A 14,115-nucleotide genomic window follows, 5' to 3' on the forward strand; every position below is an offset into this window, starting at 1 on the left:
TCTGTTAAATTACCCCATCCTGCGCTGTCAATTGGTCATTTTAGGACCTACTGAACTATTTAAAATTATTTTTGACCTAATCTATATGGCTTTGCAGCTAAATGAACTGCAACATTTCGTAATAAACTTTTCAATTAATCGATGTCAAAAGTGTGTTTCATTTCTTTTAGCCTTCATCACTATATGTTTTACAGTAAAGAAATCAGATTGTCAGTGTAGATTGGCTTTTTTTTTGCGCCATGCGTAGTAAACAATAACAACATTCAGTATTAGCAGACGACGTGTAGGCTGCACCTTGACGCTACAAGACATGGCGGCTCAGTTTTCAAGTTGCTTCAAAGATGGCGGTGCCATAGCCAGTCTATGTTGTTTATATAGGTCGTCGTTATGGCTAGTAAGTTACTTGCTTATACAGTGTACGGAGCGGAAGCAGTATAGTGTTAAAAGCGCACCGGAGCCGCGATGCGTACGGCGCGAAGCGGCGGCTGCGCAGTGCAGGTGCGCAGTGACTCATCCCGGCCCGGCGAGCCGGGCGGCGGGCGGCGAGATTCGGCGCGCCAGTGCGCCGCCGACCACCACGCAGTTCGGAGCTACCGGACGGCGACAGCGCCCCAGTCAGCGGCGGCAGCCACACTACAGTAGCAGCGTCGGCGGCCGCAGCGCCCTATACTCGGCCGAGACGGCGTCTGGCGGCGGCATGCGGTCCCCGCCGGCGGCGCGCCCCCAGCGCCCGGGCTCACTGCCCGGACCCGACCCCGGCGCCGGCTGCTCGGCGGCCCCCGGCGCCGACGCCGACCCCGAGGTGGTCGACGCCGCCTCCAAGTTCGTGTCCGAGCTGCTGGAGCGCGCGCAGCAGGAGGCCTCGCGCCGCGCCAGGGAACGCTCTGCACAGGTGCGTCCCCCAGCTGCGCGTATCCCGTACAAGACCCAAAGAAACCCGTCCTTCCACGTTCCGTCCTTGCCGTCGGTCTCAAACGGTAATCTGTGTAAATAGCTTCGGTCGTACCCCAGGAAACTGTTAAATGGCGAGCTTGGGTGTCTGAGCTGTCGTCCCTCCCTCCCCCAACCAACCATGAAATTTTGTAAAACTTTGAACATAGCTCCTAACGTTCAGTGACAGTGTCAGAATTATATTAAAAACAAATAAGCCCTCGGTCACAAATATTAAGTCACAATTGACCAGGTTTCGACGCTACTATGAGCGTCGTCTTCAGAATTAAACTAACTGTTCTAAAACATGGTATATAATACATTAATAAAATTAAAGTTTGTACTGATTGGAAAGAGATGCAGTACTTACAAGTCACATTTTAAAAAATCTAAGCCGGAAAGGCGACGTCATGAATAGTTGTCAGTTCGACGGCGAGCCGCAAGGGCTGCTCGTACTTGAGTAAACAAGAGTTGCAAGTACGAGCAGCCCTTAGCGGCTCGCCGTTTACTGACAACTATTCATGACGTCGCCTTTCCGGCTTAGATTTTTTAAAATGTAACTTGTAAGTACTGCATCTCTTTCCAGTCAGTACAAACATTAGCCGGCCGGAGTGGCCGTGCGGTTCTAGGCGCTACAGTCTGGAGCCGAGCGACCGCTACGGTCGCAGGTTCGAATCCTGCCTCGGGCATGGATGTGTGTGATGTCCTTAGGTGAGTTAGGTTTAATTAGTTCTAAGTTCTAGGCGACTGATGACCTCAGAAGTTAAGTCGCATAGTGCTCAGAGCCATTTCAGTACAAAGATTAATTTTATTAATGTATTATATACCTAATATGTTTTAGAACAGTTAGTTTAATTCTGAAGATGATGCTCATAGTAGCGTCGAAACCTGGTCAATCTTGACTTAATGTTTGTGACCGAGGGCTTATTTGTTTTTAACATAACATGAAAGTTTGGTTGTAATGACAGACTTACCTCTATCGTAGCCCTGGTCTAGGCTAGGTTGGAGGAGGACAATTTGGGTGTGAACTGGCGAAGGCAATGAATGTGAATGTGAAGCAAACGTTGTGGTACCACATTTATCTGTACTGTAGCCTGATGTCTACATTCACGCACTTTTCGTTATGAAAACCAAAACTGCGAAGTACAGGGTGTCTCAAAAGGTACGGTACAAATTTAATGAGTAATAGCATCCAAAATAATTAAGATAGTCACACTATGTTTGGCTTTTGTGGCACAGTATCTCACAAACCTTTTGTCAGTTTCAAAATGTGCATGTTTGGTGGTACGCAATACATCCACACTCTGTGATGATGGCAGCAATGATTTCGTGTTTTAAATCATTTATGTAGTTAACAGGTGTTTGGTAGACTCTGTCCTTGACAAACAAACACAGAAAGAAGTCCAGCGGTGTAATGCCAAGTGATCTAGGAGGCCAGGGAATTGGACAACCCCAGCCAATCCAGCGATCTGGAAACACCTCGTCCAGAAAATCTTGCGTGCTTTCTCACAGAATAAAATTCCAAAACGTCCGCGTGATTCCTCCCTGTGCAGTGTTTGGAAGTTTGAACTTCTGTGTCCGATTTGGTCTAAATAAACCATTCCTCACTCTGAGCCTTATCTTCGACTATTGTCATTATACTACATTCACAACTAACTGCAACACACAAAAACAAAGCTTTGTGAGTTTGTCTGTCACGTAAGCCAAGCATTGTGTGAATATCTTAATCAGTCTGCGTGCTATAATACACTGAAGCTGTAATGTACCTTTTGAGACACCCTGTAACTTCAGTGATGTTCTACAATAGACAAGTGTCCAACGAGTATTTTGGTGCATATTGTTTATGTATGTAGCACATAAATAAAGAAACAGGTACAGTTACACACTACATAACTTTTACCGCGTATATGATAAATCTCTCCATATATGGTGCAAGCCCAGATTCATTCGTACTCAACGGAAATAAATCGTCAGAGATGTTTTAAATGTTACGACGAAAGTATAAGAGTGCCTACGTCCCTCTCCACCCCCCCCCCCCCCCCCCACCCCCCGACCACTACAAATCTTGCCCGTGGTGAAAGAGTGATCTTTAGTGTAGCCTGAGGTCTAGGGTGAGTTAATGGTTGGTAAGATGATTGTGACTGGGCGAAGCCAAGGAATGCGATTTCGAAATGAAGGTTGTGGTAAAACATTGATCTGTGGTGTAGCCTGATATCTACGTTCATACAATATTTAACTTACTTTGCCATATTTAACGCACTTTTAATTATAAAAACAAAAAGGGCAAGGCAAACTCAGAAGACGTATATAATGGACAAGTATCCAATGGATATTTTGGCCATGTTATGTACGTATATTGTACATGAACAATAAAAAATACAATGGGAGCCACTTATCCCACACATTCCATAAATCACTGCATATCCCGAGCAATCTCCCGAGAAATTCATCTTTCGAGGCAAGTCGTCAGTTGCGCAAAAGCTTCCGGCATACTCCAAGAATGCGTTGAAGATCCCTTACTGCTCTCGTCATAAGAGTACTTCGGCAGCATGAATGGCATATCATATCCTGTTCGCTACTGTCGATATCAGCGCTAGTTTCTGGTAGTCGATGGAAGTTGGTTTTCTCCAGCATGGAGGCAACAAAGCCTCCTAAATCGGCTGAGGTCAGAAACTACAAGGCTGGCTTAAAACTTTCTGACTTTCCATGATGGCCAGTGTTTTGGGTAGGAGATATACAAAAAACCTATTAGCGGGAGAAAATTTCTACACTGTGCTCTGACTGGCTGGGAAATGTAATTGTTAAATAATTTCGTGGAGAATTTTTGGAGCTATGTGGCAAATTGTGTCTCGTGTAGGACGGAGTGTTTTCAATTGTTTAACTGTAATCGGGAGATGGTGATGCTTCGTTATCAACAACATCTCCGCAATATCCTTTCTTTCAGGAGTGCTAGTTCTGCATGGTTCGCAGGAGAGCTTCTGTAAAGTTTGGAAGGTAGGAGACGAGGTACTGGCAGAAGTAAAGCTGTGAGCACCGGGCGTGAGTCGTGCTTCGGTAGCTCAGATGGTAGAGCACTTGCCCGCGAAAGGCAAAGGTCCCGAGTTCGAGTCTCGGTCGGGCACACAGTTTTAATCTGCCAGGAAGTTTCATTTCAAATATAGAATTCTGTTCAGTCCTTTTCCAGTTTTCTAGGTGGCTGTTGCCTTTCAGTGTCCGATAAAAGGCGTCATCTTATCAGAGTGAGGAGCGATTGGCTAGTTGGAGATGATATTTACTGAACGAACTGGATTTGGCCAGGTTTAAACAAGGAAATACATTCCATTTGTTTCCTTGGAGACTTGAGTGAGTGACATTGTCATTTGACGTATTAGTGTTAAACTGTGTTCCTGTTTTGCTGTCGTGGACACTATCTGAACGAAGTTGCTAGGTTCCAGATGTCGCTGCACACATTCCGGTTCAGTGGTCGGTTCTTTAAATCTTCCTAAAAGTTGTTAGATAGATAGAGGGCTTTTTAATGATTGCAGTAGCGAGAAGTTTTAACCCTGTCTCGCGTATCAGAGATAGGCAGGCTACACTCATTTGGAACGACTAGATAGTATGGCGAGGCAGATAATTAATCCGAGTCGACCAATAGACGATTCCAATTAAATATGCGGCGCGGTGCGTCGTGTAATTTGTCTTGCGCGCCGCGCATCGCCAAGAAAGCGTGGACTGGATTCTGGGGGCGACCACAAGCGTGACTCTTCAGACGCCGCCGTAGCTGCGAGGCACTGAAAACAGGAACGTTGCACAATCGATGCACCGGCAAAATTTGGGGGTTGTTCAGGGGTATTATCTGAGTATTTTGTTAAAGTACCGTAGTTAAACTCCTGTGATCTCCAGTGGCTCATTTGCTGAGTAACAATACCGGGTGATTCTAGAAGAAAGAACACATGATGTTTATTACAGACAAATTGCCTCTGTATAAAGGAAGGTTCAAAGTTCTGAGACAACTGCTCCACTGTTTGGCCGGCCGGAGTGGCCGAGCGGTTCTAGGCGCTACAGTCTGGAGCCGCGTGACCGCTACAGTCACAGGTTCGAATCCTGCCTCGGGCATGGATCTGTGTGATGTCCTTAGGTTAGTTAGGTTTAAGTAGTTCTAAGTTCTAGGGGACTGATGACCACAACAGTTAAGTCCCATAGTGCTCAGAGCCATTTCATCCATTTTTTTTCCTCCATTGTTTGTTTGTAGCAACATGGTGACTACATCACAAGAGAAATTGCTTTGTGTGTCGGAATTTCCACGAAGTCAATCCACTGTTCAAATGCAACGTGTGTTCCGCCGTCGATTCAGCAAGTAACTGCCTCTGCACAATCAGATAAATGACTGGCATACAAAATTGTTGATTGCTGGTTTCATGTGCAAAGGGAAGAGCACAGCTCGACCACATATGTCTAATGGAAATGTCGAGCGTATCCGAGATGCGCTCACACAGAGACCTCGTAAGTCCACGAGACGTGCAGGCCAGGAACTTCAACTTCCTCAAACGACGCTGTGGCGTGTTCTGAAACGATGCCTGCGTATCAAGCGTTACAAGTTGCAGTTACTGCAGCAGTTGCGTCCTAGCGACCATAACAAAAAAAAAGCACTCCGACTTCAGTCCACAAGTGGCCTACCGCGACTATCCGACCGCCGTGTCATCCTTAGTGGAGGATGCGGATAGGAGGGGCGTGGAGTCAGCACACCGCCCTCCCGGTCGTTATGATGGTATACTTGACCGAAGCCGCTACTATTCGGCCGAGTAGCTCCTCCATTGGCATCAAGAGGCTGAGTGCACCCCGAAAAATGGCAACAGCGCATGGCGGAGAGATGGTCACCCATCAAGTGCCGGCCACGCCCAACAACGCTTAACTTCGGTTATCTCACGGGAACTGGTGTATAAACTGCGGCAAGGCCGTTTAAAAAAAATAAAATAAAAATGGATAATTTATTCAAGAGGCATTTAGCAAGTTAATAACACATTGGTTCACCTCTGGACCTTACGCAAGCAGTTATTCGACTTGACATTGATTGATAGAGTTGTTGGATGTCCTCATGAGAGATATCGTGCCAAATTCTGTTCAGTTGGCACCTTATGTCATCAAAATCCTGAGCTGATTGGTGGGCCTGTCCATAATGTTTCCTGCGTTCTCAGTTTGGGAAAGGTCCGGCAACATTGCTGGCCAAGGTTTGGAAATCATGGACACAAGCAGTAGAAACTGTAGCCGTGTGCGGGCAGGCATCATCATGCTGAAATGCAAGTCCAGGATGACTTGAGTTGAAGTGCAACAAAGCGGGGCGTAGAACATGGTGGACCTACCACTGTGCTTTACGGATGTCGCAGGTGACAACCAAAGGAGTCCTGCTATGGAGAGATTTGGGGCGCCAGTCCATCACTCATAGCTGGCAGGCAGTATGGCAGGTGACAGTCAGGTTGGTATCCCACCGCTGCCTGGTGCATCTCCCGAGACGCTTTTAATTGGAATGAGAAGGGGAACTCATCACTAAAGACAAATCCACTCCAGTCAATGGGATTCCCGGCCGAAGAGGTGTCTGGAGACGTCCGTGGCAGCGGTGGGATGCCAGCGCGAATGTCACGCGCCGTAAGAGCCAACGACCAGGAGGGATGGTCTGAGGTGTCAGTTCCTTTCATAGCAGGACCCTTTTGGTTATCATCCACGGTATCCAACCGCGCAGCGGTATGTCGACGATATTCTTGCCCTATTTTGTTCCCTTTCGTGGCAAGGCATCCTAGGCCTACATTTCAGCAAGATAAAACCAGCCCGCATATGGTGAGAAATTCTGCTGTTTGTCTTCATGCTTGCCAAAGCCCACATTGAGCAGTAAGATCGCCAGATCTCTCCCCAGTTGAGAACGTAGGGAACATTATGAGCAGGGTCCACCCACCAGCTTGGGACTTTGACGAACTAACGCACCAGTTAAACAGAATTTGGCGCCATATCTCTCAAGAATATATCCAACAACTCTTATCAACCATTGCCAAGCCAAATAACTGCTTGCGTAAGGACCAACGCGTTATTGATTTGGTCACTTGTGAAACTCTTTTCTCTAGAAGAAAATCGTCCAATTCTTCTGGAATTGTAATCATTTGCTTTTCTGTACATGTACATCACATCTACCAATTTGCGTCCTACCGTCGACCCGGTGGTGTAATATTGCAAAGAGAAGTGACGTATAGCTACCCAACTTGGGTTAATAACAGTGTATCTCAAAAAATTAAAATAATACAAACTTTCAAATTCAGAGAACTCTGAAATAATCCAAATTCTCTGAAAATGTAATGAAGCGAGGAGGAAAAGATACCCAGCGGAGAAATTTTCCTATCGGAACACATAAAAGGTGAATATGCTCCTGTTTAGGAGACTGACTGAAAAGAAGCCTCATTTTGCCTTCATCGGCACCTTTAAAATTTTTCCCATAAATTTTTGGCATGCAAACATGTTCGCGTTTTTTAAGCTGAGAGAGATGGATACAGTGGCAGTGGGGAAGAGACCGAAAAGTAATATATGGAAGAAAGCAGACTATCGTTGTGGTAGAGAAAGAGCGAAGGCCACAATGGCAGTGAGAGAGAAAGAGAGGAAGACAGTGGCAGTGGAACATAGTTGAGAGTGACGGAACAGTGCTGGGGAAAAGAGCGAAGGGGACAGTGCCATTGAGAGAGGGATAAAGAGTAGGAGTAAGTGGAAGTGGGTGACAGCTAGTGACAATGGGAGACAGAGAGCGTGAGAACGACAACGAGGAAGAGAGAGATAGTGACATTGAGAAGAGACAACAGAAGTGGGAAGGAATAAATAAAATAATAGTAGTAAGAGAGCAAGAGGTAGGTAGTGACAGTGAAATCGGTAGTAGTGGGACAGAACGAATGAGACTGTGGCTGTTGGACACGAGGGAGTAACACTTAGAGAGACACAAGGAGATAATGAGACCATTTTGGGCTGAATGAGTAAATAGGATTGGGCAAGTAGGATGGATCGGTATGAGCGTCTAACAGTGATGGCCTAATCGGTGTGAGCGATCTACAGTTAGTTGACCTTGTGAGAGTGAGAGATAAGCTGCATGTTAAAAAAAAGGCCTTAAAATGTTTGCATTCCAGAATTTTTGGGAAAGTTTTTGAAGATGCTGACGAAGGTAGAATGAAGCAGCTGATATCCCACATTTCGATCAGAGATTTTCAAACAGGAGACTATTCTCCTTTTCTGTGCTCCAATAGAGTGATTCACGAAGATATGCAAATACTTTTTTATGTTATTCTACAACTAAAACGAAAGAATAAAAGTTCATATAAACATAGGTCGGAAAATGTTTAGTTACGGAGTTACGGCTAATAAAAGATTTTGCCTGAAATGTAGCAACTTCGTTAATATGAAACGATCCCAGAACAGTACACGGTTTAAATAAAGCAAGATTTCCATTTATTTTGTGGTTATTGGTCTGGTGAATCTAATAAAACATGTCCCAGACGTGCATCTGCAGTAGTTTTCCAGAATATCCAGGGAGACAAAGATTATTACACAAATAAATTTGTTTACTTCCCATTAAGAATGTAGAAATGTTTATGTGATTGTTGGCAACCGTTAGTGAGTTGTTTCAGTCGATTCCTAACCTTGAAACGTTTAGTTTTCTGAAACCGTCAATATTACCATCATTATTCCAAAATTAAATTCTGTACAACTTCTGTTGACAACTTTGTGCAATAGTCTGGACTTTAAAAAACAAATTGGACCAAGTAGTAAATAAATTAAAATTTTTACAAAATTACTTCTTTGCTTCTCTGGATGGCCTGGAAAACTACTGCAGATACACATCTGGGACATGTTTCATTAGATTCATCAGATCAATAACAACAAAATGTATGTAAATCGTGCTTTGCTTTAATCTAGTACAGTTTTTCGATGGCTTCATATTAGCGAAGTTGCTGAATTTCAGGCAAAATCTTTTATTAACCGTAACTCCGTAACTAAAGTATTCAAATATATATATATATATATATATATATATATATATATATATATATATATATATATATATATATATATATGTTGCACCAAGAATAACTCCAAAAGTATGATAGTAGTTGAAAAGTTTGTGGGGCAGAAGATGCATGGGACAACGGGCACCATAATATGACGTTGGTTTTTTGTTGCTAGGTGGGGTCGCGTCAGAGATATGAAGGTCAACTTTTTTTTTTTTAATGGGATGCTATAGTTTGGTACTTGTTTTCGGATAGCGGCTATCGAGACGAATCCAATGATGTGCAACAGTAAGGTCATTAAGGTCAACGAAGGTAACAAGTGAGGCATGAACGTCCATTTTCAGAAGGTGTTAGAAGTGATGACCATTGGTATCAGTGCAGAGCTGCAACCTTCTTATCACAGACTAAATGGTATCACATCGGCACTTAGCGAAGCATATTCTCTGACAAATCTCTCTCGCCTATCTTCAAGTGTAGTTGGAACGTCTTTATAAACAACGTCTTTTGCGAATCCCCACAAGAACAAATCCAGAGGCGTCAAGTCTGGCGGACGAGTCAGCTACGACACGTCTCCTCCGCGTCCAATCCCACGATTTGGGAATTGTCTCTGTAGCTCATTTCTAGCCATCAGCGAAAATTGTGCCGGACACCCGTCGTGGTGGTACCACATTCTGTTTATTGTTCCTAAAGGTATTTCTTCCAATGACAGATCTAATGTTTCTTCCAGGAATTTAGTGTACTTCCTACCATTAAGATTCCCTTCGATGAAATAAGGGCCTATAAATCTGTCCTCCAGAATCCCTCATCATACCTTCACCGACCACGGTTTTTGGTGTGCAACTTGACGCAGCCAACATGGATTTTCAGTGCCCAATAATGCATGTCATGCAAATTAATATCTCCATAGTTCGTGAATGTAGCCTCGTCAGTAAACAAAATCAAATTAATAAATGTGTCATCCCTCTAAATCTCAAGTAGAGCCCATAGGTAGAATTCAATGCGACGCAAGCGATCCGTACCAGTTAATTCTTGGTGGAGACTGACATAAGTATGATATCTATGGCGATGCAGAACACGATCAACACTACCCTGGCTCACGCCAGATTCCCTTGCGATTTGACGCGAACTAACACAAGGATCTCGAACCACAGTGGCAAAAGTGCCAATTTCCGATTACTTTGCCGGATATTTTTCCGATGCGTTAAAAATCAAGTTGTCCTCAATTTATCATATACATATTCAAATGTACGACGTGTAGGGTGAGAACGTTGAGGCTATCTTTCAGCGTGTAAGTCTCCAGCTCTCACTGAATTTCGTTGGCATTCTCCGTAAATGAGAAGTATATCGACTTGTTCTTCGAAGGAATATATCATTCACATTCGCTTGATTCGACGCTACTAGTCTTACCGTTCCTATTAGTGTTGTATTGCGAAACAGTCGAACGGTGTTTACATGTCAATGGCACGTTAAATTGATATGCCATATTCGGTGAATATTTACTATTTGCACGAATGTCAGAGCATATGCTTCGATAAGTGTCAAAGTGATAAGGAATATCACTCAACCTATGATAAGAAGATAGCAGAACTGCATTGATACCAATGGTTATCACTTCGAACACCTTCTCTGAATGGATGTTCATGCCACCTTTTTGACCTTCGTTGACCTTCAAAGACCTTACTGTTATCCATCATTGGATTTGTCTCGATAGCCGCTGTCAGAAAATAAGTAACAAACTATAGCATCCCATGTAAAAAAAAACAAAAAACAAAGTTGACCTTCATATCTCTGACGCGACCCCACCCAGCAACAAAAAACCAAAGACATATTATGGCTCCCATTATCCCATGCAACATTTGTCCCACAAACTTTTCAGCTAGTATCATACTTTCAGAGTTATTCTGCGTGGCAGTAGTTAGTGAGTCACCCTGAATATATATGCATGCCTTAAAAACTCATTAAATTTAAAAGATTGTTTCATTTTAATTTTTTTGGGATACGCACTATTAACCCATGTTGACTAGCTTTGCGTCACTGCCCTTTGTTGTAACATTACACCACCGGGTCGACTTTTAACATGCTGGTTCATTACGTCACTTTGTTACACTTAATAGTGTTGCATTTACAATAGCAGCTTTACTGTCAGATACAAAGATACATCGCAGTCACTGCGGGGTAATAGTTCAGTGACACCCTTAGAACTGTTAATGGACAATAAATAACAATTTCTAACAAACTTCGATCGATGCACTTTAGCGAATATTCTCGACAAAACTGAAATGTAACTAAAAAAAATCCTGGGTCTGCTTTAATAAATGTTACGCGCTTGGCTGGGCTTGCTTTGGCAGTAGCCACATCAAATAATGAAATATACGCGATGCACGAACCAGCAACGCCGGCTCGGGAACTGGAACAGCACTAGCGGTTACGAACACCAGAGCGTCGCTGGCTCAAACTTCGACCTGTGTTCTTTGAAACTATACCATGCTGGCAGAGCAGTGCCCATTTTTAGCCGAGCTGTTGCATTTCACATCAAACGTGACTGCTTACTTTATTTTTATGCTCTTGTGCCCCTTTGGGAGGGAGGGGTAGTGCGGTTCGAGTAAGTTACGTGCACGCCCTAGTCAGCCATTGTGTTTACGTAATTCTATTGGGATAGGAGTCATTATATTGCACGGAATGGGTTTTGGGTCACTTACTGCATCTCCTAATCAGGAACGGACTTGGACGTTTTGTGATCAGTAATGACATCCGATTTTGCGGCGACAATATAAATGAAAAAAAGAGCGGGTGACCTAAACTGAACAACAGAATCTAACGAAGTAAGTCAGTGTCCAGTGGCACTGCATAAAAAGAGATCTGAAATGTGTTAATGATATTGCGTGCTGGCTCCTGTGATGGAACTTAGTCAGATTATCCTCCTACTAAACAGTGGAAATTTCTCAAGGAATTAGTACTCACTGTACCATCTGCCTCTTGACTCTCTCTTCATTTCGTATGCCATATCTCATCTACTTCAGTTTGTCCGCAGCTCGTGGTCTTGCGATAGCGTTCTCGCTTCCAGCGCGTTGGTCCCGGGTTCGATTCCCAGCGGGTTTAGGGATTTTCTCTACCTCGTGATAACTGGGTGTTGTGTGTTTTTCATCATCATTGACGCGCGCAAGTCGCCGAAGTTAGCCGGTGCAGTATGTCAGCGAGTTCGGTCAGAGGGTTAGCAGCCCTCTGTAATAAAAAACTGAGCTAATCGATCAACAACGAACTTAAACGGATGTCTTACGACGTCCGCCCCGAGCAGATGCAGCGAACAAAATGAGACATTTTAAAAAAAAGTGGCGTTAACTAAAAAGGACTTGCAATGCGGCGGCCGAACTTCTCCGTATGGGGCCTCCCGGCCAACAATGGCACCCTCATATTTTTTTTTAATTTCAACTTAAGTAAAAAATATCAAGGGTTATAAAGCCAGAATGTCACACCTTACAGCCAGGGAAAATATACAAAGGCCTGCCGTAGCTCATACTCGAACGCTAGAATTCTGCAGTTTCGTGTTTCCAGTTCTAATGATCTCAAGCAAGTAGTCTATACTTTTTTTTTTTTTTAGCGATTCGTAAGAGTAGATGAAATTTCGGAACGAATTCCTTGGCATGAGAGTACTCGTTATAATATGTATGTGTTGCATTAGCCTTCGTTGATAACGTGACCCGATTGCTTAACAACCCGGAGAGCCAATTGACCTTGATCTCTATTAATAAATCGTTCTAGCAGCTGCATCTTGCAGCAAGAGCGTCGCGATCCGCATCTGAAGCGGCTGTTACCCGACAGTTTGCACTACAAGTGACAGACATAGCACAGGACACCAACCCAGTATGGGTAAAGATGTTCCTTGTGTTCTGTTTAGCAAATTCTGTTTGGCTGGGATGGAGACTATAACGGTAACAGCTACAACATAAATGTGACATTTGAGGAGCCACCTTTTCTTTAACAGTCTTCTGAGGTAGTTCAATTTCCATTCACTAGAAAAACTCCCCGCCGTTCTTTGTCAGACTTACGCTTTCTTGGTCTCTGTAGTGATGTCACAAAAGCTAGACAATCAAAGGCGTTGCCTCGTTAACGTCGAGTGAGATGAGCTTTTAAGTTAATGTTCAGGTAATCCTCTCCAAAGCTACAGGGAATGAATAGTCATTTCCAAGCGACTCATAATACATGGACACTCATTCTAGAATATAATAAATGACCATCGAGACGGTTATGAGCCTTTTTGGATGGACTGAAGAAATTATTAGCGTTGTAAGAGCCATATAATTATTTTTTATGTGTTTCCTCATACTATTCATCTGAAGAACTATTAATGAGGCTGAATAAGTTTTGATACATGCTTTGCTCGTAGTTCTAAACTTATACGCACATATAAAACCCCATAAGTTACACTGAAACGGAAAAGAAATTGGTATAGGCGGGCTTATTCAAATAAAGAGATATGCAAACAGGCAGAATACGGCGCTGCGGTCGGCAACGCCTATATGAGACAACAAGTGTCTGGCGCAGTTGTTAGATCGGTTACTGCTGCTACAACGGCAGGTTATCAAGTTTTAAGTGAGCTTGAGCGTGGTATTATAGTCAGCGCACGAGTGATGGGATGCAGTATCTCCGAGCTAGCGATGACGTGGGGATTTTGCCGTACTATCATTTCACGAGTGTGCCCTGAAAACCAGGAATCCGATAAAACATCAAATTCCGACATCGCTGCGGCCGAGAAAGATCCTGCCAGAACGGGACCAACGATGACTGAAGAGAATCATTCAACGTGGCAGAAGTCTAACTCTTCCGCAAATTGCTGCAGATTTCAATGCTAGGCAATCAAGAAATGTCAGCGTGCGAACCATTCAGCGAAACATCATCGATTTTGGCGTTCTGAACCGAAGGACCACTCGTGTACCCGTGATGACTGCACGACACGTAGCTTTACGCTTACCTGATCCCGTCACCACTGACATTGGACTGTTGATTACTGGAAACATGTTGCCTGGTCGGATGAGTCTCCTTTGAAATTGCTTCGAGTGGATGGACGTGTTATGGAGACAACCTCATGACTCCATGGACTCCGCATGTCAACAGAGGACTGTTCAAGTTGGTTGAGGCTCTGTAATGGTTTGGGGCATGTGCAGTTGGAGTAATA

General features: G+C 43.9%; 1 protein-coding gene across 1 annotated transcript in view; it reads left to right on the plus strand.

The window, feature by feature from the left end:
• The first annotated feature begins 310 nt into the window (after positions 1-310).
• The window catches only part of LOC126282335 (uncharacterized), a 636,605-nt gene continuing 622,800 nt past the window's right edge, over positions 311-14,115 (plus strand). Inside the window, exon 1 of the mRNA XM_049981992.1 lies at positions 311-892. Within this exon, the coding sequence (XP_049837949.1) occupies positions 311-892 (582 nt within the window). The remainder of the gene's footprint in view (positions 893-14,115) is intronic.

The sequence above is a fragment of the Schistocerca gregaria genome, chromosome 7 (assembly GCF_023897955.1).
Source record: "Schistocerca gregaria isolate iqSchGreg1 chromosome 7, iqSchGreg1.2, whole genome shotgun sequence".
NCBI lineage: Eukaryota > Metazoa > Arthropoda > Insecta > Orthoptera > Acrididae > Schistocerca > Schistocerca gregaria.